General features: G+C 39.5%; 2 protein-coding genes across 12 annotated transcripts in view; one reads left to right on the forward strand and one right to left on the reverse strand.

The window, feature by feature from the left end:
- LOC100677985 (polyphosphoinositide phosphatase) overlaps positions 1-14,203 on the reverse strand; it is a 489,206-nt gene extending 475,003 nt beyond the window's left edge. For 6 of the 11 annotated variants that reach the window (XR_004345259.1, XR_004345258.1, XM_031927127.2 and 3 more), the window contains exons 1-2: positions 13,821-14,058; positions 13,612-13,724 (exon numbers count right to left, since the gene is read on the reverse strand). Coding sequence is in view for 7 of the 11 variants with exons in the window: in XM_031927127.2 (XP_031782987.1) it covers positions 13,612-13,698 (87 nt within the window). In the remaining 4 variants the exon portion in view is untranslated. Of the gene's footprint in view, positions 1-12,617; positions 13,520-13,611; positions 13,725-13,787 lie in introns of all 11 variants that reach the window. The other 5 variants (XM_032601861.1, XM_032601862.1, XM_031927124.2 and 2 more) reach the window with 5 other exon arrangements.
- A 10,655-nt stretch (positions 14,204-24,858) lies between these two features.
- On the forward strand, positions 24,859-26,106 carry LOC103315978. Its single transcript, XM_008207369.1, has 2 exons — positions 24,859-25,134; positions 25,516-26,106. Exons 1-2 carry the CDS (start codon positions 24,859-24,861, stop codon positions 26,104-26,106), a joined length of 867 nt encoding a protein of 288 aa, XP_008205591.1.
- The last annotated feature ends 236 nt before the right edge of the window (positions 26,107-26,342 follow it).

Raw genomic sequence — 26,342 nt, forward strand, 5'->3', positions numbered from 1 at the left:
GAAGCTCTGGCAGTTTCGAAATTGCAGGATGAAATGAAATGTAAGGATGTAAACGTACAGAATGACAGTGACTCCTCCAATAAAAGCATACATACACCTTGTGATGTATTAGGACAATTTAACAAACACTTGAAAAATGATGCTACTATCGGAGAGAAAATAGTAGCTTATGGCCATGATCAATATATGATTCGTAACGTACTTGGTGATGGAAATTGCTTATTCCGAAGCTTTTCCTATTGTTTATATGGGAACGAAGATGCTCACTTTGATATAAGATCAAGAATAGTAGAATTCGCTATTCAGAATTGGTCAATTGAAAAGGAATTAATCACGTTGTGCCACAATAAAATTTACAAAGATATGGCTGAGTATAAAAGTATAATGGGAAAGAATTGTGAATATGGCACTGATTATGAACTTTCAGTTTTTATTAGAATGTATGAAATGATGGTTGCAGTTTTTAAATATGAAGATGGAAAATTGAAATTTAATGGAACACATGGTGAATGTTATACTAAAAATGCAACATTGATGTTTACTGGTGAAAGAGAATCTGGACACTGGCTGGTTTTAATCCCAGTTCATAAAAAAACCAACGAATCACTTGTTGAGGAAGCAGAGGATAATTTGCCATCCGCTCAAGTAATCGACTCATTCGACATGGTTGAAAAAGTCGAGAAAGAAATTAAATCAGACGCCCATGTTGAAGTATCCATTCACAAAGTAGAGGCTATTGAGGAATCTGTTTGCAATGAAGTTGATGTACTGAATCAGTCTGTAACCAAAGATGAGTCGAGTACTTTAATAAGTATTAAGGAAAAAAATGATAGTGTCAGTAGATTAGCAGATAACAGTGATGAAATACATGAAGTTTTGAAGTCACCTTCGATCTGTACTTTACAGAGTCATTCTTCTATGAGCAGTACATCCATAGAAGTATCAAAAATTTTATCACGTGCTATCATTCATGGCTCGTTAGATAAAACTGTGCAGGATAGGAATTTCGATTTTGAGAAATGCTTTGACTATACGGACCACCATGAAGAAACGAACTATAATTCCAAAGTTTCAGATGTCGAAAATGATAGTTCTGAGGAAAATGGTGAAATAGAAACGGAGTGTTATGAAAATGTTCAGGATACGACGTTCTACTTAGAAGGAGACGAACAATGCAGAATCAATGATTTTAATGTTAATACTGCAGCAAGTGTTCTAAGTGACGAACAAAGTACGTTAATAGCAGAAGAACGGGAACAAATCAATACTGGAGAAGCATACAACCAGTATGAATTCAAATCGGATGATGACACGATTAGTATAGCTAATGAAGAAAAGAAAACTGAGAAGTCCTCAAAATTTGAAAAATTAAATAAATCTCAATCAAATAAATTTTTCAAAACCGAAAGAGATTCGAGGAAAAAGCCATATACGTTAAAATTTCATGAATCAAACGATGAAGATGATTTTGGTAAAAAAGTTGAAACGAATCATTTTGCTAAGAAAGTTGAAACGAAGATACTTTTAAAATATGAAGATGAAATCAGTGAAGTCAGTGGAGAAAGTAGTACAAATGAGTCAGATGTAGAACAGGAGCAAAAATCGAAAACCAAGAAAGTCAAAAAATACATTGTAGACATTGGTGAATACGAAGTTGATCCTGCATCATTTAAAGATTCATTTGGATGCATTATAAGAATGAAAAATTTAAAGATTTCATTAAGAATTTCATGACTGTCGAACTTCTTTGCACGTGTTCATTAAGATTCGTTGGGTCAATTCGCTATAACAGAGAGGACATCGTAGTTTATGCTAAATGTCGAAGAGTTAACCATAAACAAAGTTTTCGCTTCTACCTATCCCAGTTAGATGAAGAGGATCCTCTAGCGAAAATTACAATATCTAGCAGTAATGAGCTTAAATTTGTGCATGACGAGTCTGACGGACCAATGGTATATGAAACTTTAAAAGGAGATGAACGTAAAGAAGTCCAAAAGGTATTGAAACATGAAAGAGTGTGTACCTATGTTGAAGAGCAAAAAATTAATACAAACGTAGAATTATTCAAAGATGGACATCCAGGAAAGTTGAGAAAATACAATACTTATTGCAAGGTTAAATCTGAAGCGAATTGTGCAAACCGACTGAAGTTAGAGTCTCTTGATCTTGCAGATTTGAATCAATTTTGGGTAGAAGAGCAAAAAAAAAAAGATGATCCATTTCTTCGAAGTACAGGAAACCCTTTAAGTACGATGATGTATAGAGAAGCTGAATTAGATATCGCAATTAAAGAGGAACCAGTTGTTTTGCACATAGATGCAACTGGAAGCTATGTGCGCAAGCCGTACAATGTGCCATGTAAAAAGATATTTTACTATGTTATATTATTCAAAGGAAAGACTGATATTGTTAAGTTAGCTCATTTGATTACATGCACTCACGCAGTGGTATCAATCAGTCAATTTTTAAAAGAATACAAGTATTTTGTTGTAGAGAAAGTAAAGAAGTGGCCGATTGCAAAAGTCGCTACCATTGACTGGTCGTGGGTATTCATTCATGGTCTATCGATTGAGTGGAATGGAATGCAGATTGTTAAATATTTAAAAATCATGTATAAATATTGTGTAGCAAAAAAGTCACCTAGTAAAGATTTGATGTTGATTAAATTGTGCTATGCGCATTTCATGCACATGGTATCAACTACAATCAAAAAGAAATTTCCAGAATACAAAGAATTTAAGTCTTTGCTATTAGAATGTATGGCTCTTTTATGCCTTTCCAGAGAATTGAGCGAAACGGACATGCTATTCAAGAACATTATTAAATTGCTGTGCAGTCCAAACAAAAAACATGTTCAAGATTATGTAGCTGTCCTACTAAACCACAAAAGTAAACATCCAGAGGAGATAAAAGTTTTAGAAGAAGTGGATAAACTTTCAGATGATGATAAAGCACTGGACGATGAAGATAGCAATACTATCTATAGAAGTTCACCCTTTTTCCAAAGGTATGAAAGTATAGCGTATGAAACTTTAAAAGACATTAATGAAGCGGAAGTCACTGATAGCGACGATGAAGAGACTGAGATTGGAATGCCCAATGAATTCTATGCGCCAAAATTTATTGAACATTTAAGAACAAAGTGGATGCCGTATATTGTAATGTGGAGCGCGTTAGATTTGAAACTAATTGGTTCCAATATATCTCGAATAAGTAATGCATACGTTGAAAGTTCTAACAGAACAACAAAAGAAATTGATTTTGGCGGTAATTGTCAGAGATCGATTGCTGACCGAATACGGCAGTTAGAAAATAGAACTAAATCGACAGTTGCAAGTGAAATGTTGGATGCAAAAATAAAACCGAAGGCAGTACAAAAAAAGCCAAAGTATCCTACAGTGCAAAATGATGCAGATGACGACGATACACTGCAGTTAGAGCCAAGAGCAATCAAAAAGAGAAAAGCACAGAAAGAGAAAAACGCAGGTGAACCTTCATCCAAAAAGAAACGGAATGCGGTTACCAGAAAATCTTCAATAAAAAATAAGGCGAAAACAGTGCCAAGAAAGGTCAAAAAAATTCACAAGTTTCCGGATACGGAACCAAATCCAGTTTCAGAAGAAAAGTGGAATCCCCAAAAAAAGAGTATTAAAGGTGTAGGACATTCCAAAAAAAATAGACTTGGGCAAACTCATGAGATTAGTAATGGACGAAGATCATAAAGTAGATGCAGAGGCATCGCTTGCAAAGAGAAAGAATTTAAAGAGATCACGAGGACATGAGACAAATAACTGGAATGAAGACGATGTTGAGTTTAAAAGCTCAAAAAATGATACATTACTTGGAGAATACAGTGGTAATGAAGAAAGTAGTGAAGTGCTTGTTGATTCAATTGCAGAGCATGATATCACGAAAGACATAGGAGAAGAAGAAAACGAAAGTTCCACACCTGCTAAGAGAAAATGTAATGTGAACGAAATGATAAAAACGCAAACCATTACAGAATTGACAACATTTTGCAATGGTCTAATACGAAATGTGGAATATTATTTGTTATCTAAGTCATCAACGCCTATAGTTAGTCGATACATTAATCGGCATTCAGTTACTTATGAAAAATTTCAATTATTTGCAAAGGAATTCTCAACGTTACGACAGAAAATATGGATCAATGGAATTGTGATAGATTCATTCGTCGCTACACATATCGATGAATGGACAGATGTTACTTATGTACCGACGGATGATAGCATTACTATAGCCGGAGATCATAGTCATGAAAGAGTCAACAGAAATAAATTCATCTCTAGAACCAAGAAACGCATAAAAAATAATTTGTTACTTCCGTATTTGTACTGTAGTCACTGGCGACTAATGTACATAAAAATAGAAGAATGAAAAATAATGCTGTTAGATCCAAATGGAAATGATTCTGATAAGGATAGAGCTGTCAATGCATTTATAAATTTCACAGAATTTTGCGCACCCGACTCATCATTTGCAACATTAGGAAATATCGAATGGAAAGTAGAAGAAGTGAAAAATCGCCTGTACCAACCACATGACGATGGATATAGTTGCGGATCATATGTAATGCATTACTTGCTTTGTCTGGGATCAGGACAACAATTCGATATGAATTTTAATCTAGCAACATATAGAAATGAAATCGCATACACATTATTATTAAAATCTGAGAATATGGAAAGTATATGCTTGAATTGTCCTGCAACGACATGTGGGGAAAAATGTATAAAATGTACAATATGCAAACGTAAATGTCATGAACGCTGTACTTTTAAAGCAGAAATGGATACAGATGATGAGGAACTAGTATTAAAAAAAAAGGTAAGTAGTCCAACTGATATTACGCGAAATCAGTTACTTCCATTTGTTTGTAAACTGTGCCAAAGATACTGCCAACATGAAGAAAAAATGTGAGAAACATATTGAAATATAATTAATTAACAAATTTGATCATTGCTTATTGCAATAAAAGGTTTCTGAAATAGGATTCAAGGTTAACATGATGTTGGCAGTAAATTAATTGATAGCATAGGTGTTGATACTAATCATCATGCGTCTTAGTTAGTGTACTGTCAGTATCATTTTCTTTCAACAAATCCTATAACCTTTGCAAATAAACAATATCAAAAATCATTTTCATGATTATACGCAAACCGAAACTCGTAAACAAAAAACAACCTTTGTTAGAGTTACACTTGCTTTAATACAAAAGAAATAACGCATAAAAACGATGGCAAGCATACGTAAACTCTTAAACGACAAACAATGTTTGTCAGAGTTACACTTGACCTTATATAAGCGGAATAATGAATAAAAGCAATGGCAAAAGAAAGTAAACTCCTGAACGACAAACAATCTTTGTCAGAGTTACACTTGCCCTTATATAAGCGGAATAATGAATAAAAGCAATGGCAAAAGAAAGTAAACTCCTGAACGACAAACAATGTTTGTCAGAGTTACACTTGCCCTGATATAAGAGGATTAATGAATAAAAGCAATGGCAAAAGAACGAAAACTCCTGAACAACAAACGATGTTTGTCAGAGTTACACTTGCCCAGATAAGAGAAATAATGCATAAAAATGATGGCAAGCATACGTAAACTCCTGAACGATATACGATGTTTGTTAAAGTTACACTTGCCCTGATATAAGAAATAATGCATAAAAACAATGGCAAAAGAACGTAAATTCCTTAACAACATATGATGTTTGTTAGAGTTACACTTAATCTATAACAAAAAAATACGCATTAGGTGCGTTAAGGTAAGTATCAGGTAAGTATAGCGGAATTATTCTGAATTGTTAACATCTTATTTCAATATGTAATAATATTTTCCTATTTGATGCAAAAAAAATCTAAATCAAGCGTCCATTCATTACACAATACGGATAATGACAAAAATTATTCGAAGGTTCATGTAAACCAAAATTCTGAAAAAAAATGTCTGATATATATTTAAACAATAATCCGCCATAAAAATCCAGTGACTCGCATTAATAAAAATATAATACATTGCGACGCTGTGCCTCCCAACACAGGTGCGCAACACCTAGAGCCTCGCATGCACTAGGATTTTTCTAAACGTAGGATTTGACCGCGATCATCACGTTTGGGAGAACGCTAGGGAGAGGGGAAAATGATCACACACAATGGTTAAATTTTATTGCACATGTATTTCGCCCAGCCCTTCCCTACAATACGGTGGCTGTAGTGCCTCCCGCGCACAGTTTAGCCACGCAGGGCTTACACTGGGACGCTTAAACACGAGCCACGCTCGTGCAGCAGACGGCTGGCCACAGGCCCAGGTCCAGTCCGCTGACGGCTGACTCTCTCTCTCTCTCTCTCTCTCTCTCTCTCTCTCTCTCTGTCTCTCTCGCGCGCGCGCGCGGGCTATGCCTCCCGCTTGTGGCAAGCCCGACCTGCTGCAGCCGCGCAGCTATAGGGTTTTCTCTTGCGCTGTCTCTATCTCACGCACACGCGTCTCCTCGCACTGTTCTCTCTCTCCCTCTCTCTCTCCCTCGCGTGCGCTGGCCAGACGCCTCGCGCAGAAGACGTCTTGGTGTGCACCCGCACTGCACACCAACACCCTGGTCTCTCGAGTTCTCTCTCTCTAGTGTGCCCGCACGACACTCGCCTCACTCTCGGATCTCTCTCTCTCTCTCTCTCTCTATCTCTCTCTATCTCTATCTTTCTCTCTCTCTCTCTCTCTCTCTCTCTCTCTCTCTCTCTCTATCTCTAATACTTTCTTACTCGCTCTCTCCCTGGTGGACGTCCGTCGGTGCTCCCGCCGGCGCCTCCCTGACTCTCGTGGACCTGGTGACGGCTAGCTTCCTCGGCTCTCCCACGCCAAGGCTGCGGTTGCTCTGGTCCTCCGGACAATGATGGCGGACTGGCTAGCTTCCTTCCTCTCGTGCGGATGGTTGCTGGTTCGTCCGGGCGTCGGCACTTGCTCGTGCCAACGCGCTGCACCTATGACTCTCTCACACTCTCGCACAACTTCGGGAGACTCTCCCAATTGTCCTCGTAACAGAGGAGGCCACGTATCTCTCTCGCACGTCGACGTACTCCGTCGACAGTCGTGAGAGAACTCCCCGATTTCCCGCTCGTTCTCGCGCTCGTCGGGCCCGCGCATCTTCCTCGCGCCTGATTGGCTGGCAGTTCGCGCGGATAGCGAGTCGCACATCGGCGCCCACTGATTGGCTCGCGACATGCGGAGGACCAATCAGCGCGCGCGCCGTCGAGGCTCACTCTCGCACCAACGATGCTCACTCTCGCGCTAACGTGGACGGTTAGCCGGCCCGTTCCTCGAACTCGAGGTCAGGCTGGCACCGACAACAACAATCCAACTCGCTTGTTTCTTCCGCGCACTCAGAGCTTGGCCGCATCGAACGAGATTCCTCGTATCGACGCGGCTGCGACGTTTGCAACGTCGCAACGTCATAAAATCCGAAATGACATACGCAACGGACTTTTGGCCGCCATTTTGAAAGGGTTCCTTATGTCGGATCTTAATAAAATTTGTTTTGAGGATGTCTGATATATAATTAAACAATAATCCGCCATAAAAATCCAGTGACTCGCATTAATCAAAATTTTACAAGTCATATAAGCCGAAATGACATACGCAACGGACTTTTGGCCACCATTTTGAAAGGGATCCTTATCTTGGATCTTAACCAAATTTTTTCTGGATCGTATCTTATCGACTAAAACAATAATCCGTCATAAAATTCCAGTGACTCGAATTAATAAAAATATGACACGTCATATAAGCCAAATTGACATACGCAACGGACTTTCGGCCGCCATTTAGAAAGGGTTCCTTATCTCGGATCTTAACCAAATTTTTTCTGGATCGTATCTTATCGATTAAAACAATAATCCGTCAAAAAATTCCAGTGACTCGCATTCATAAAAATATGACACGTCATATAAGCCGAAATGACATACGCAACGGACTTTTGGCCGCCATTTTGAAAGGGTTCCTTATCTTGGATCTTAATGAAATTTGTTTTGAGGATGTCTGATATATATTTAAACAATAATCCGTCATAAAATTCCAGTGACTCGCATTAATAAAAATATGACACGTCATATAAGCCGAAATGACATACGCAACGATTATTTGGCCGCCATTTTGAAAGGGTTCCTTATCTCGGATCTTAACGAAATTTTCTTGTATGTCGTATATTATCGATTAAAACAATAATCCGTCATAAAATTCCAGTGACTAACATTAATAAAAATTTGACACGTCTTATAAGCCGAAATTAAATACGCAACGGACTTTCGGCCGCCATTTTGAAATCGTTCCTTATCTCGGATCTTAATGAAATTTGTTTTGAGGATGTCTGATATATATTTAAACAATAATCCGTCATAAAATCCCAGTGACTCGCATTAATAAAAATTTGACACGTCTTATAAGCCGAAATGACATACGCAATGGTTTTTTGGCCGCCATTTTGAAAGGGTTCCTTATGTCGGATCTTAACGAAATTTTTTTGTATGTCGTATAATATCGATTAAAACAATAATCCGTCATAAAAATCCAGTGACTCACATTAATCAAAATGTTACACGTCATATAAGCCGAAATGACATACGCAACGGACTTTGGCCGCCATTTTGCAAGGGTTCCTTATCTCGGATCTTAATGAAATTTGTTTTGAGGATGTCTGATATATAATTAAACAATAATCCGCCATAAAAATCCAGTGACTCGCATTAATCAAAATTTTACAAGTCATATAAGCCGAAATGACATACGCAACGGACTTTTGGCCACCATTTTGAAAGGGATCCTTATCTTGGATCTTAACCAAATTTTTTCTGGATCGTATCTTATCGACTAAAACAATAATCCGTCATAAAATTCCAGTGACTCGAATTAATAAAAATATGACACGTCATATAAGCCAAATTGACATACGCAACGGACTTTCGGCCGCCATTTAGAAAGGGTTCCTTATCTCGGATCTTAACCAAATTTTTTCTGGATCGTATCTTATCGATTAAAACAATAATCCGTCAAAAAATTCCAGTGACTCGCATTCATAAAAATATGACACGTCATATAAGCCGAAATGACATACGCAACGGACTTTTGGCCGCCATTTTGAAAGGGTTCCTTATCTTGGATCTTAATGAAATTTGTTTTGAGGATGTCTGATATATATTTAAACAATAATCCGTCATAAAATTCCAGTGACTCGCATTAATAAAAATATGACACGTCATATAAGCCGAAATGACATACGCAACGATTATTTGGCCGCCATTTTGAAAGGGTTCCTTATCTCGGATCTTAACGAAATTTTCTTGTATGTCGTATATTATCGATTAAAACAATAATCCGTCATAAAATTCCAGTGACTAACATTAATAAAAATTTGACACGTCTTATAAGCCGAAATTAAATACGCAACGGACTTTCGGCCGCCATTTTGAAATCGTTCCTTATCTCGGATCTTAATGAAATTTGTTTTGAGGATGTCTGATATATATTTAAACAATAATCCGTCATAAAATCCCAGTGACTCGCATTAATAAAAATTTGACACGTCTTATAAGCCGAAATGACATACGCAATGGTTTTTTGGCCGCCATTTTGAAAGGGTTCCTTATGTCGGATCTTAACGAAATTTTTTTGTATGTCGTATAATATCGATTAAAACAATAATCCGTCATAAAAATCCAGTGACTCACATTAATCAAAATGTTACACGTCATATAAGCCGAAATGACATACGCAACGGACTTTGGCCGCCATTTTGAAAGGGTTCCTTATCTCGGATCTTAATGAAATTTGTTTTGAGGATGTCTGATATATATTTAAACAATAATCCGTTATAAAAATCCAGTGACTCACATTAATAAAAATTTGACACGTCTTATAAGCCGAAATTACATACGCAACGGACTTTCGGCCGCCATTTTGAAAGGGTTCCTTATCTTGGATCTTAATGAAATTTGTTTTGAGGATGTCTGATATATATTTAAACAATGATCCGTCATAAAATTCCAGTGACTCGCATTAATAAAAATATGACACGTCATATAAGCCGAAATGACATACGCAACGATTATTTGGCCGCCATTTTGAAAGAGTTCCTTATCTCGGATCTTAACGAAATTTTCTTGTATGTCATATATTATCGATTAAAACAATAATCCGTCATAAAATTCCAGTGACTAACATTAATAAAAATTTGACACGTCTTATAAGCCGAAATGACATACGCAACGGACTTTCGGCCGCCATTTAGAAAGGGTTCCTTATCTCGGATCTTAACCAAATTTTTTCTGGATCGTATCTTATCGATTAAAACAATAATCCGTCAAAAAATTCCAGTGACTCGCATTCATAAAAATATGACACGTCATATAAGCCGAAATGACATACGCAACGGACTTTTGGCCGCCATTTTGAAAGGGATCCGTATCTTGGATCTTAACCAAATTTTTTCTGGATCGTATCTTATCGATTAAAACAATAATCCGTCAAAAAATTCCAGTGACTAACATTAATAAAAATTTGACACGTCTTATAAGCCGAAATTAAATACGCAACGGACTTTCGGCCGCCATTTTGAAATCGTTCCTTATCTCGGATCTTAATGAAATTTGTTTTGAGGATGTCTGATATATATTTAAACAATAATCCGTCATAAAATCCCAGTGACTCGCATTAATAAAAATTTGACACGTCTTATAAGCCGAAATGACATACGCAATGGTTTTTTGGCCGCCATTTTGAAAGGGTTCCTTATCTCGGATCTTAATACAATTTGTTTTGAGGATGTCTGATATATAATTAAACAATAATCCGCCATAAAAATCCAGTGACTCACATTAATAATAATTTGACACGTCTTATAAGCCGAAATGACATACGCAACGTACTTTCGGTCTCCATTTTGAAAGGTTTCCTCACCTCGGATCTTATCGAACTTTTTTTCTGGGGTGTATATTATCGATTAAAACAATAATCCGTCATAAAATTCCAGTGACTCGAATTAATAAACATTTTATGCGACAAAAACGCCAAAATGACATAAGCAACGGTTTTTCGGCCGCCATTTTGAAAGGCTTCCTCACCTCGGATCATTATGAAATTTGTTTTCAGGATGTCTGATATATAATTAAACAATAATCCGTCATAAAATCCCAGTGACTCGCATTAATAAAAATTGGACACGTCTTATAAGCCGAAATGACATACGCAATGGTTTTTTGGCCGCCATTTTGAAAGGGTTCCTTATCTCGGATCTTAACGAAATTTTCTTGTATGTCATATATTATCGATTAAAACAATAATCCGTCATAAAATTCCAGTGACTAACATTAATAAAAATTTGACACGTCTTATAAGCCGAAATTAAATACGCAACGGACTTTCGGCCGCCATTTTGAAATCGTTCCTTATCTCGGATCTTAATGAAAATTGTTTTGAGGATGTCTGATATATATTTAAACAATAATCCGTCATAAAATTCCAGTGACTCGAATTAATAAAAATTTGACACGTCTTATAAGCCGAAATGACATACGCAATGGTTTTTTGGCCGCCATTTTGAAAGGGTTCCTTATGTCGGATCTTAACGAAATTTGTTTTGAGGATGTCTGATATATATTTAAACAATAATCCGTTATAAAAATCCAGTGACTCATATTAATAAAAATTTGACACGTCATATAAGCCGAAATGACATACGCAACGGTTTTTTGGCCGCCATTTTGAAAGGCTTCCTCACCTCGGATCTTAATGAAATTTGTTTTGAGGATGTCTGATATATAATTAAACAATAATCCGCCATAAAAATCCAGTGACTCACATTAATAAAAATTTGACACGTCTTATAAGCCGAAATGACATACGCAACGTACTTTCGGTCGCCATTTTGAAAGGTTTCCTGACCTCGGATCTTTATGAAATTTGTTTTGAGGATGTCTGATATATATTTAAACAATAATCCGTCATAAAATTCCAGTGACTCGCATTAATAAAAATATTACACGTCATATAAGCCGAAATGACATACGCAACGGTATTTTAGCCGCCATTTTGAAAGGCTTCCTCACCTCGGATCTTAATGAAATTTGTTTTGAGGATGTCTGATATATATTTAAACAATAATCCGTCAACAACTTCATCAATGGGATTCCTTGAGATATCGGGTGCATTGATTACAATTTATAATGTTAAACAATTAACTAAATTAAAATGTTTAATTGTAAATAAAGAGATTTTCACAGAAATCTCATTTATCAATTTTAATTCTCTAATAATATAAATACTGATTACCCTGGAAACCAACCTATTTCAATTTTTTTGATATTCTGCTGTAATTTGTCTGCATGTCAGAAAATTTCAACAGTGCGAATGTGACGTCTACTTCTTATTTCTTCTACATTTGTACAGTCAACAAACAGCAGGGATCTTGTAGAAGACTTAGACAACTTACTGTATTACAAGTACATTAAGGGTGTGTATTTTTGCATTCAAATTGCAGAAAAATTGCAAAAAAGTTTCAAGAATGAAATTTGTATGCTTTGCGTAATCGAAATTGCAGTAGGCATAGTTACCTAAGATTTTTGCAGTGAATCTATATACATCAATAAGATTTTGTTGATCTTGATAGATTGCAAACAGGCTTGGTTTAAAATTTTACTGGAGAACACAATTAAGATTTTACTTAAGGAGGCTAATCTAATTTAGAATAACAAACAGACCCAGAAAAAGAAATTCACACACTTAGATACGTATACATAAAAAGCTCATGCAAGATTTTGAGTCATTTGGATACCCTACTGACAAGATATTAATAAAGTATTTTTTCTAATTTTACATGGAGTCTTATGAAGAATCATATTTTCCTGGTTTTAATTCGCAATTATTTATTGTGTACACAAATAGTTTCTGTTGCAAATTTCGGTATGAGAAAACTAATTTTTGATGAATTTATATTGGTTTTCAAAACCATCAATGGGTACCTGTATGCATCATAAGTAATTAGTTTAATAAAATATGTGTCTGCTCAACTTAAAAAATAGAGTCCAATGTTGCCTCTATAGAATATTTTTATATAAATAGTTCAATTTCTTTATCTGTAATAATTATTTGTTATAAAGTAACTTTATTTGAGTCGAAAATGAATTATACCTCTTCTACTAAAACAAAATGAGAATTTAGAAAAAGTATACACATTTTAAGTAGTGACTATAAATAAGATAAATTTGAGTGAATTCTGCCATCAGTTTTATACAACCAAGACCACAAGAGAAATATGCGCATTTATAGACATTAAAATGTTTATAAGTTTTTTTACATGCTCCAAATCTTCACCAAAATTTAATTGACTCATTTTCTCACTAAGATCTGTATCTCACTTGTATGCCAAATTCCAGGCATTTCTAAACCGTCAATCACTTTAATGCATCACTCCCTTAAATTCATACACAACATTTCATAGAATGGTGTACTTTATCTAAAATCATCATTTGCTATTTAGTTATTTTTGAACTGTTTTCCAAGTTATTTTATAACAAAAATGTTACAAATTATCACTAAAATACTTACAGATTTCGTTTCATAAAGAGCAATTTTTTGAATCGATGAAATAATGGAGTGAAATACCATTTTCGGTTTTTTATCATTGTCATGCATTTTGAATAATTTCAAACCTCAATAATCTATAAAACAAAAAAAAGAATAAGTTTTTTAATTATAAAGCTATATGCACTACATTTCATTACATGCATTTAATTAACAATAGAATACAAGTCTACATTTAGATTATTTTTTTATAAGTAGTTGCAAGATTAGGTTATAGTTGATCTTTTTTTTCTGTAAGTGTAAGATTTAATCTTTTGAACTTGACAATAGACATGTTATTCGGTTAATCAGGTCTCGTTAGAGGACGCTGAAACAAGCTTTATATATCACAAGGCATTGTGCCTATGAAGTTGTTCATTACTTTCAAAGAAATTTTATGACACTATTGTGACGAAGCCGTAATCACGTGATTACGTGATTGAATATAAGCGCGTAATTCAAATTCTTATGAATAAAATCGAGTATATTTTATGTACATCTTATAAAATCATTTAGAGAAAGTACAAAAGCTCTCCTGTATTCTTGGTCACTCAACAATTAGGAAAATAGAACATAAATTTTAGAAGTAGTAGAAAGAAAGATGCCATTATGCGAGTATCGGCTCTCAGTTCTTATCTTCGAGCATATACTACTGGAGGTAGCCACCTTCAGCCCAGACGCGTGACTAGGTGAAGAGAGAGATAGCTGCTACTGCAGTACATGCTATCTCTCTCTCGCTGAATCTGATTGGCTATTTCTTGTCACGTGGGTTTTCAAATCACAAAGAAGCGGGGATGTGGCGAATTGGGCAAACCATCCTACTCGACCCCCCTGCCCCAGCCTATAAAAGTATATTTTTTGTAATAATAAAAATACTGACCGATGTATTTTAATTAGCTCTATCCAAAAACATCGCCAGATTAAACTGCTCCACCTTATATTTCTAATGAAAAATCAATAAAGATTTGGGAAAAAAAATAAATTATCTTAATTTTGATACAGCCATATCTTTTTAAATAAACAATATTTCAAACTGCTCCAAACTGCTCCAAACTGCTCTACATCTATATAATACTGCTCCATAGTAATTTTTATCGGCTCCGCTATAGTTAACTGCAAAATAAGTAAAATTCATTTTGTGAGAAATGAGCTGACTGAAGCTCGTAGCGCGCAGGCGCGGATCTCATTCATTGCCGTATTGCCGGGATAAAGTTTAAATTAAGGTAAAGAATTCATGTGTTACAAACTAAGTTTCTAACGAAATAAATTTTTTTATTATTATTTATTGCCAATGGTGTTTAATGAAAACGTATTTTATTTTAGATTCTGCCTTAGGTGCCACTGTATTAACTATAAGAAGTATTATAAAACTACCATCGCTATTTCTTAGATTATCACAGATTATTTGACTAAAAATCTCCTTCTTATAGTTAATTTCTTAATCTTTCTCAGGTTTTATCAAGCAGAAGTCACAGTTGGAAGGATGCGTCGAGTAACCAATCAGATTCAGCGAGAGAGAGAGATAGCATGTACTGCAATAGCAGCTATCTCTCTCTTTACCTAGTCACGCGTCCGGCCATAAGTTTGCTACCTCCAGTAGTATATGCTCGAAGGTTTTTATGATTCATAAAAACTGAGGACTGAGAGTTAGGGTGGTCAACACGTGTGCGGGAAGTGCGTCACGTGCTCGCCCGCTTTCCGAATTTTCCATCACCACATAGGCCCAGCGGACCGACGCTGATTCGAGCTCGTAGTTCTGTAAGTCCGCGCGGAGTCGCTCTGATTTGTCAAAACTACATCCCTTCATTCAAGGTCACGCCCTCAACGCCAAAGCAGAGGTCTTGCAGCATCACCGCCGCTCCGGAGGACAGTCAGAGTCGCGAGTCCGTAGAATTATCAGCTTACCCGCGTAAAAATATTATGAGATCTCATATGAGATCTACATGAGATCTCATATAAGATCTTATATAAGATCACATATAAACAATCTCTCAGAATAGCCTGCTCGGCTACACATGCACACTAGTACACTAGCACTAAATTGTCCGCGCAATCAATGTTGTTCCCTGCTGCAATTTATCATGCAGCAGAGGAACAATAACATTGATTGTCGTCGCGCCGAGGAATATAAAAAATAACCTCACCTGCCAGCCTCGTGGAGCAGCGGTGGCTCCCCTGTAGGCTTGGCAGGCGACTATGCCCTTCACGGTAGCGCCGTCGCGGTCCGTCAGGTGTTGTCGGGTACCGCTGTACCGACGCAGCCAACACGCACCTGCTCCTGTACACACTAGGAGTCGCGTCGCGACACAAGTAAGCGGATTCTGGATGAGCACGATGCGCGGCACGAGGCGGACTGACGAGTGCGCATCACGGCCGCGCATCTGTGAGCGTACCGCGGTAGCTTGGCGGGATGATCGAGAGGGGGAGCGAGAGCCACCGAGAGAGAGAGAGAGAGAGAGAGAGAGAGAGAGAGAGAGAGAGAGAGAGAGAGAGAGAGAGAGAGAGAGAGAGAGAGAGCGAGAGCGCGCGCGGAGAGAGGGGCTCGCGCGCGAAACCGAGTATCATCGCGGAGTCGGTGAGACTAGTGGGGGGAGCGCGCACCACTAACCGAGCCATGCCACCGCACTGACGCGGTCCAGTGCGCTAGTGGCAGTCGCGTGCACCGCGACTGCACGATGACTTGAATATAACTTCAGCGTTAGATGACGCGTCAGGACGATATGACATGTTCGCGCTGTCTCTTTCTCGCTCGTTTGACGCGGACGGAAGGGAGCGTCCGTGCGGTTGACGCCGGCGATGTCGCGCCGCCGGTAATTAATAAAGAGGGCGCGGATTCGGGTTTTCCGGGAACGCGCAGAACTATTATGATGAACGAGACTTCCTTCTCGTTCACACCCTGTTAAAAATAGTCTATAGAGATCAATTAAATTATTATTAATTGAATTCTAAGCTATATTTGAATCCCATTTATTGCATAAGAAATCGATTAAAATAAATAGGAATCGATAAAATTCTATACAAAAAAGGGCTAGTAAAGTTAATAGAAACCAACGTTTGGTATTAACTATCTACTTCAATTGTTGTTTTCCGTATTAAAATCTATTGACTCCAGTTGATTCTAATCGATTTTAATCGAGTCCTTATACAAAAAATGGCATTCAGAATTAGTATAGAATTTGTTATTAATTTAATCGATTCGGATTGATCCCTATTGACTATTTTTAGCAGGATTGTAGAAGAAAAATACAAGTGACATAGCGCGACTCTTTATTGGAACTCTGATGTTAGCAATACAAAAAAAAATAAGATTAGATTCTATACAGTCTCCGTAGAACCAGCGTGCACGAAGCCTATAAGCGAGTAAGTGAAGCAGCCGGAGTCGCCACGATAGCCTTGCGAGCTACGTGCGCAAGTGGCGCCGTCTCCCGGAGAGAAGGTTTCCAATATAGTGTGACGTCGTGCAAAACCCTAGGCGATGTCTTTAGGAGCACAAAATATATTAACCCCGATCCATTCAAACGAGCATTGAAATACTCTCTACAATCGCGAAATGGTTTGAATGAGATCTCATATGATTGATATTCGTACTGAGATCTCATATACATCTCATATAAATCTCAGTACGCATTTCAGTCATATGAGATCTATATGATATCTACATATAGATCTCATATAGATCTCATATAGATCTCATATGACTGAAATTCGTACTGAGATCTATATGAGATTTATATGAGATGTATATGAGATTTACGTGAGATCTCATATGAGATCTCATATAGATCTCATATAGATCTCATGTAGATCTCAGTACGAATTTCAGTCATATGAGATCTCATATGAGATTTTTACGCGGAAATAGATTTTAATACAGAAAACAAGAATTGCCCGCGTAAAAATATTATATGAGATCTAATATGAGATCTCATATGACTGAAATTCGTACTGAGATCTACACGAATCTATATGAGATCTATATGAGATCGCATATGAGATCTCACGTAGATCTCATATACATCTCATATAATTCTCATATGGATCTCAGTACGAATTTCAGTCATATGAGATCTATATGAGATCTACATGAAAGTCTGTGTTATTATTTCTAGGCCCTGCGCACCGCTTCCATCAGGTTACGGATTCAGCACGCAGTTGACCTGGACCTTCCCCGGGACATTGTCGCAAGACATTCAGAGAGAGAAAAACATCAGAGGTGCCAGAGGACAAAGGTGACAGAATAAGTACGCTAGCAAATCATTTACCGATAAAGTGTTCTGAATTGCTGTTGGGAGTGTCGAAAAAAAATTCGTGCGTAAAAAATTTAGATGCTTAAAACCTACATAACTGTCGGGAGTGCCGATAAAAGAAACAAGCAAAAAAATGTAAAGCTAGAGAGAAAGCTTTTGTTAGGAGCGAGCGCGTCGCGGAGTTCCGAGAACGTGCATGTGCGGGCAAGCCGGCGCGGAAATACGACCACGCGACGCGGCCATCTCTCTCTCCCTCACTCTCTCCTCTCTCCTCTCTCTCCTCTCTCTCTCTCTCCTCTCTCTCCTCTCTCTCCTCTCTCTCTCTCTCTCTCTCTCTCTCTCTCTCTCTCTCTCTCTCTCTCTCTCTCTCTCTCTCTCTCTCTCTGGCGGCGCTGGTGGTAAGCTAAGCACGTACTCTATTTCGCTCTGCGCAATAATACCGGTTATTAATATTCTCTTCACTCTCTCGAGTAACCTTTTACAGCGGAAAAGTCTTCCCAACGGCTCCTAAGCGTCAGCCAAAAAACTGTAATCCTTCTGCAATTTTTAAGAGCCGGTAATGATTTTCGTAAAAATTTGTGCTACATAACCTCAATTATCCAGTGACGTGTTCTACTATCGTCGTGCTCCACTAGTCTCCGACTCAGTCATCCGCATCGTACCTGCAAGGCACAAGCTCAGTATTTTTAATCAGTACAGTGTTGTGAGTGGAGTGAAATCGTGCAGTGCGGTGTTTATAGACTACGAGAGTAGCTATAGCTATAGCTATATCTCTATCTCTCTCTATTCGGTATAACGTTGCCAGTCGTTTTCGTTGCTAAGCCGGAACTTTATTTTTCTGACACTAACTTTCTTTCTCGATATGTCTGACGACCAACGTACTGAAGATCGACTCCTTGGTCCTACAGCATGTAAGAACTGCACTAAGGTCATCGCTAAGGGAAATCCTCGCAAATGCGATAAATGCGGATGGCACTATCACGCTAGGTGCACGCCGACGCAGCCAATTTTCGACAACGGCAAGACAATCCAAGTCTGCCGTAACTGCCTGTTGGTTTCTAACCTCTTCCCTCCTGGTACTGTGAATTCCGCTCCATCTTCACGCAGCTCAAGTCCTCTGCTTGAACCTCAGGGGGGCAACTCGTCAGCATCATCGACACGGTCCTCCAGTCCACAGCCGGCTGATACTGCTATTCTCAATAAAATCCTAGAAAAGCTCAACAAACTTGATTCTATAGAAAAACTTCAAAACACCATGAAGAATGAAGCTGAGGAGAATGGTCGCCTTCTAGGTGAGAGAAAGTCGGCGAATGACAGATCCTTGGAGCCTTTGGACGAAATTCCACGGCTAATGAACCGGGTGATGCTGGTGTAGGCTGGTGTAGTTCTGAGGGCTGAGCAAGTCGACATCAAAGGAAAGCTTGAGCAGTTACTTGCGAAAGGAGCTGGTCCCTCTACGGATTCTACTTCGGCCTCGGCACTTGACCTTGAGACCGTTCGGCAATTCCGTGACTCTAATGCTAGGATCCAAGCTCAACTGGATAGAGTAGCATCGTCCCAGAGCTCTCTGCAGAGCTGGTCATTACAGGGCTTGCTTCTACTCAGGCTACGTCTCTTAGACTTCTGGCTTATTCAGCCCTTAAGCCACTGGACGCTCAGCTGACAGAGAGAGAGAGAGAGAGAGAGAGAGAGAGAGAGAGAGAGAGAGAGAGAGAGAGAGAGAGAGAGAGAGAGAGAGAGATTACCTCTACTAGACCACTGATCAAGAGGAGTGCTATACGTGAGGATGGTGCGGATTCTGCTTCTACTGCCGTTGCTGTTACCGAAGTGCGTCCTACCCCTATTGCTGTGACTGTGTCCAGGACGCTGATGCGCTCGCTTATCTCGGCCAAAATTAAAATAAGGAAGCTACATACGAAACAGCTGTCTGCAGATCTTCTTCGTGATGCTTGCGTAACACTTCCACTCCCGGATTCTTTCATCAACATCAATGAATACCTGCCCCCTGATGTACATCGTCTTGGCGTGGCTACAAGAGCTGCAGCCAGGGGGATCGGCTGTTCCACGTTTGTGAGGGATGGACGAATCTACATCAGAGCCAAAAATGAAGCCCGTGCCGTGATGATAACATCTGAGGAGAGTTTTTTAGATTCTCACACAAATTAACACCAAACACGCTCAGCCTGGAGGCTGCAAATCAACACCAACTAAAAAGTGTCCGCCTCATTCCACCTAGACCACCATCATCTTCATCGACATCGTCCACAACATTTGCATCTACTACCAACATAACTCTGTCCGATGGTCTAAGAGCCTGCTATTTCAATGCTAACTCTCTCACGGGTCACATAGCGATGGTGAGGCTTATCTTGTCCACTCGTCCCCTTTTTCACGTGATAGCTGTAACCGAGACCTGGCTAGACGATAAGATCAAATATATCCCTTTACTCGACAACTACTCTCTGTACAGACGGGACAGAAACAGGAACGGTGAAGGCGTGGCCCTCTACATTCATCACTCTCTCACAGCTAGCGTTATATCATCGTCTGAAAGCCGGAGTATCTCTTCTGTAAAATCTCCGCAAAGGGAGTCATGCCCATCTTTGTCGGCGTCGTTTATCATCCACCCGATTCCCCTATCATCCAAGACAGTGATTTCATACAAAAACTAACTACACTCATGCATAATTATTCGACTAAACTAATCATGGGCGATTTCAACGCCGACCAACTCTCCTCATCTGAAGATGCCAAGTTCATCAAGGCCCTCATTGAGGAGAACTCTCTTCAGTCGGTCCCCTACGGTGCTACGCATCATAAACAGTAGTCCGACACCTGGCTTGACCTTTGCTTAATTGATGAGCAGGATCGCCTGCTCTTACACTGGAAGACAGACACTCCTTTCATAAACGGACATGACCTTATCACGGCCACTCTCGACGTACGGATTCCACGCCACGTACCTAAAACATACTCTTACAGATACTACAAGGGAATCTGTGCTGACCCTGCTGGAAAAAGTGAATAGAAACCGATTAAAGTCGATTAGAATTCACCATTTAAGTCGATAAGATTTTAATTAACTTGAATAGTGAATCTTAATTTCACTTTGTGCATTAGAACGTGATAAAATACGATAAAAAACAATATAAGTCGATAACACTTAATATGGAAAATTACAATTGAAAACGATAGACCATGATCTTCTTGAAATTCTATCAATTTCTATTGTAATTTTTCATATTAAGTTTTATCGACTTATATCGTCTTTTATCGTATTTTATCACGTTTTATCAAGTTCTAATGCAAAAAGTGAAATTAAGATTCACGATTCAAGTCGATAAGTGATCTAATCGACTTCTATCGACCTTTTCCGGCAGGGGATAGGCTAAGGAACTTTCTTGGTGCATGTGACTGGTCATCGCTTGCTACTTCATCACTTGATGAATGCATTGCCATCCTAAACGCTAACTTGTCTAACGCCATTAACCACCTCGATCCATTACGTACAGTGACTCATGGGCCGAAACGTCACCCGTGGTTCACCACGGCTCTTCGTGACCTCTTGAAAGAACGAAACAGACTCTACATACGGTTTCGCAGATCACGTCTCCCTCTAGACCTATATTTCTATAGATTAGCGAGGGATAATGCTCATAGACAGGTCGAGGATGCCAGGCTGAATTATTACTACTCACGCCTGTCAACCCTGACTGATGTCGGCGAGATCTGGAGAGAGCTTGAGAAGCTTGGAATTACCATTCCCAAAGAGAACACCCCCTCTCGCTTCTCCATTAAAGACCTCAACATGCATTTCAGCGGAATTTCCAACGATCCCCTCGCTCCTGCTGTTGAGGACTATCTGCGTACCCTAGAGAGTCTGGATACCCCAGAGCACTTTAATTTCAGGGAGATAACGGAACCGGACGTCCTGGCTGCAGTAACGCACTTTGACACTCAGGCCAGAGGCAGCGATGGCATCCCACAGGTTGTCATTCACAAGGCATTGCAAGTACTCGCTCCTCTACTCCGTCATATTTTCATTCAACCTGTTCAGTCAACCTGTCATTGAGTGAGTCATGCTTCCCCTCTGACTGGAAGATGTCACTAGTGCGTACGCTGAACAAAGTCAGCTCACCAACAGCTCTAACTGACTATCGTCCGATCTCCCTCCTCTGTTTTCTGTCCAAGGCGCTGGAGTGGCTAGTGCATAGGCAGATTTCCAAGTATCATGAGTCAAGACTCTTCATTGACGATTTTCAGACGGGTTTCCGCACTGGACACAGAACACAGTCTGGCTTGAGTAAGTTGACTGATGATGTCAGGCTTGGCATAAACAGGAAGAAGGTAACACTTCTTATTCTTTTTGACTTCAGCAAGGCGTTTGACACCGTGTGTCACATCAAGCTCCTTAGAAGGCTGTCCTCTTTCTGCTTCTCTAAGCAAGTCATCCGGTGGCTTGCATCTTACCTCACTGGTAGAGAACAAGTCGTCATTGGTGACAACAACGAGCTTTCCACCCCTCGCTCTCTGAATATGGGGGTGCCGCAGGGGTCTGTTTTGGGTCCCCTATTTTGACTTTCACGTCGCACTTCGTCCTGTCAGGGGTGAAGTGACACCTCTGGACATCCCAACCTTCGCTACAGAGACGCTGAGGAACTATTCCACATAACCGCCTCATACCTATGGAATACACAACCTTCACAGCTCCGCGACAATAGATCCATTACACACTTCAAGAAACAAGCCAGACACTACTTTTTCACCCTTGAAAACACATAACTTATTATCTCCACAGTCATCTCAGTCTCACCTCACTCAACATCATAATTTATTACTTTACTACGTATTTATTTTTTATAAAATTTTGTACAACACATTGTACAGCAAAATAAATAAATAAAATCTAAATCTAAAATCTCTCTCTCTCTCTCTCTCTCTCTCTCTCTCTCTCTCTCTCTCTCTCTCTCATTGGATTGTAGATTTCAGAGTGTAAGATATGGATTCAGAGGAAAACAAATACGATAAATATATAGTCAAAGCGCAACTGGTTTCATTGGAAGATTTCCTAGCATAATCTTAGACAGATTCCTAGTCACAAATACAAAATTTAGAGAACATTGTTGAAGAACCGTCAGAGATTAGAAGGGAGAAAGTACAGGAAATTTCAATTGAACCAGAGTCCAGTGTAGCGGAAGTAAATCTGAAATGGAAAATCATTGATTTAAACAACTTTATTTCAGAGTTAGAAGCAGAGAAACTCAACGGAGATTTTTACAGAGAAATTACATAGAAAAGTAAATGTAAACCAAGCGAAGGAATGTTATGGCATTGGGGGCTAGGACATACCTCTTCGGAGCACATGAAACATCTGCAAAAACATGAAAAGAAACTTAAGAAAATAAAATTGAACAAGAAATCGTGGACTGTGAGACTTGCATCTTAGCTAAGATGGAAAGCATCCCGTTCAAAAACAACAAGAGCAGATCAGATAGACCACTTCACACTATACATGTGGACACCATGAAAAAGATTTCTCCAGCGTCTTTTCCCGGTAAAACAGATTCATTGTAGTCTTAGTGGACGATCACACGAGGTATGCAAGAGCATACTGTGTGAATCATAAAAGTGAATCAGGTGATTGTCTTGAGAGGTATCTAACACACATGAGAAACCTGCGAGGTAAAAATGAAAAGGTGTGTTATATCAGAGGAGACAATGGTACAGAGTTTACGGGAGGAAAATTTTCAGATATAATGAAGAGAGAAGGAATCAGCAGTGATTTTGCTCCTCCATATACTCCAGAACTGAATGGAACGGCAGAAAGGTTCAACAAAACCATTCAGAAGATAATCAGAGCACTAATAATTGAATCAGGATTGTCGGCAACTATGTGGGTACTGACAACAGAGGCTGCAGTACACATATTTAACCGGACACCCCACAAGGAAATAAACTGTACTACAAGACCAGTCTTGTAGTATTTCTTCTGGGCTCGCTGTTCCCGTCTTCTGGTTCGATGACACTCGCTGCGAGCAGCGTCAATTTCTTTGCTTTCAGCGAGCACGAGGAAGTAGTCTCGCCTGACAAGGCACTACCCAATTCGATCATGATATTCGACGACGTAACGTGCGAGAAGCAAAATAATATACGCGCATTTTTCTGCATGGGTCGACACAAGAGCATCGACTGCTTCTACCTCTGTCAGTCGTACGCTTAAGTGCCGAAGCACTTGGTGAGAGATAATGTCAATTTGCTGGTTATATTTCGACAAGATGACGTAAATTTACGCCACTTGTATGCAGATCACGTCAATTGCGACATGACATTCGCACAGTTCAAGGAATTATGCTCGAGCTGCTGGGTCGACGATAAGCACTCCTTTCTCATGATCGACAAAGATAGTCCGATCAACGAGGGTCGTTATCGAAAGGGTTTCGACTGCTTTGCTATAAATATAGGACGATGTTAGCGATCTATAACAGTCTATCACTAACCCTTGATATGTCAACATGTCTCATAGTAATAGTCAGCAGAAGCATATACTCGAGCAGCTCGTGAAAGCGTGAAGCGCAGTTAAGCGAAAGTTTGATCTGTTGAAGTACGGTAAAGAAAACTTTGAGAGAGCGTTGGGTGAGACTTTCAAGCCGATCGTCGATCCCTTGCAACAGTTAGTGGTCAATTCTGCTAGAGAGCAAACTGCTTCTGCTGCAGCAAATAAACGAATAATAAAATCTTACGATGACTTGTATACCGAATGAAACTATACAGGCTGCTGCTGCTGATACGACGTTCGAATCGGCAAACAGCGACAGCGACAGCGACGACGACGGAGCAAAATCGCTTTCGCTTCTTCTGCATCGTAAAAATGTGGATAAGGTTTACGGCGTGCGGAAGGACCAAGACGGCGGCGGATACAAACTCATTCATTCGATTATCGAGGAGCTTACCGAGACGTACGCACTCTAGTTCCCCCATTCACATCATGAGCGTCGACGTGTTCGGACGTAACTTGAAGCGTGGCGAGGGCAGTCGAGGACCTCCTGGCCACGGCTTCAAAGTCAGCGCCGATGGTCAATTTGATTTGGAAAATAAACGCTTGTGCAACGTCGCAGCAGCGCTGCAGCCAAACGATGCCGTTAATCTTCGCGCCGTGCAGGAAGAATCAAAAAAATTCATCGATCGACTGCTGGAGGCGTATCGAGATGAAATCGATAAGAAACTCAGACGCATCGACAGCGAGATCAAGACTATAAAAACCGTAATCATGCAAATCGAAACATTCACTCTTTGAATAACGAGCTGTGAACATGTCGAAGAGAGCTGTCGTTGAGGAGCTACATAGACCAACTCGTCGTACGTACACGCGTCGAAAATTCGATGTTCGTGGATTAGACGAGACTTGGCAAGCTGATTTGGTTGAGGTGCAACCTTATTCGCGAGAGAACAAAGACTACATATGCTCAGTGTCATAGACACGTTTTCGAAATTCGCTTGGGCCATTCCCGTGAAGAGAAAAACCGGCGAAGACGTAGTAGCTGCTATGAAAAGCTTACTGCTGGGAGGTCGAGTGCCTAAAAACTTGCATACGGATCGTGGCAAAGAATTTTACAACTCCACCTTTCGGAATCTCATGAAATAGTACGAGATTAATCTGTACTCGACGTATAGTAATCTCAAGGCTGCGATCTGCGAACGTTTCAATCGTACGTTAAATAATTCCATGTGGAAGCAGTTTAGTTTACGAAGCAGTTTCAAATGGTACGATGTGCTGAGTAAACTCCTGACTGCCTACAATAGTCGCAAGCATCGTACTATCGGTATGAAGCCTAAGGATGTGACGGCTGCCAATATCGAGCTAGTCATGAAAAAGTTTGCACACGTGGCAGCAGCAGCAGCAAAGCAGCAGAAACCAAAGTTCAAAGTCAATGACAAAGTCCGAGTGAGCAAAGCGAAAAATTTGTTCGAAAAAGGCTATACGGCCAACTGGTCGACCGAGATATTTACTATCTCTCGAGTCAGACGCACGAAGCCGGTGACTTATGAACTAAAAGACTTTCGCGATGAGCCTATCGCTGGCTGCTTTTACGAGCAAGAACTCTCGAAGACGGCCCATCCGGACGTCTATCTCATCGAGAGGGTCTTGAAGAGACGAGGTAAGGAGGTATTCGTAAAGTGGCTTGGATATGACAACACTCACAATACGTGGATCGACAAATCTCAGTCAGTGTGAAAATATTTTGTTCCTCGTTATTTCTCTTTGTATTTGTCGTGAAAACGACACATAGTTTATTGACAATAAATACATATACATGTTTAAAGAAAAGAAATTTCAAGGCTTCCGTTCTGCTTCTTACTGACGAATAGACTGTACGTATTAGCTGCAGCTGTCAGTATGTAGAAGTATTCCTCCTCCTCCTCGAGGACAACAGCGAAACGTTGTGGTAGAAGAAGCTGAGATGAGTCGTT

Source organism: Nasonia vitripennis, assembly GCF_009193385.2.
Source record: "Nasonia vitripennis strain AsymCx chromosome 3 unlocalized genomic scaffold, Nvit_psr_1.1 chr3_random0010, whole genome shotgun sequence".
In the NCBI taxonomy this organism is placed as follows: domain Eukaryota; kingdom Metazoa; phylum Arthropoda; class Insecta; order Hymenoptera; family Pteromalidae; genus Nasonia; species Nasonia vitripennis.

Bases quoted from the DNA above. Each gene is read 5' to 3' on its own strand.
- LOC103315978 (XM_008207369.1), top strand. From the start codon at position 24,859: ATGAGCGTCGACGTGTTCGGACGTAACTTGAAGCGTGGCGAGGGCAGT. The intron at 25,135-25,515 runs GTAATCATGCAA...CTCATGAAATAG, and splicing joins AGATCAAGACTATAAAAACC to TACGAGATTAATCTGTACTC.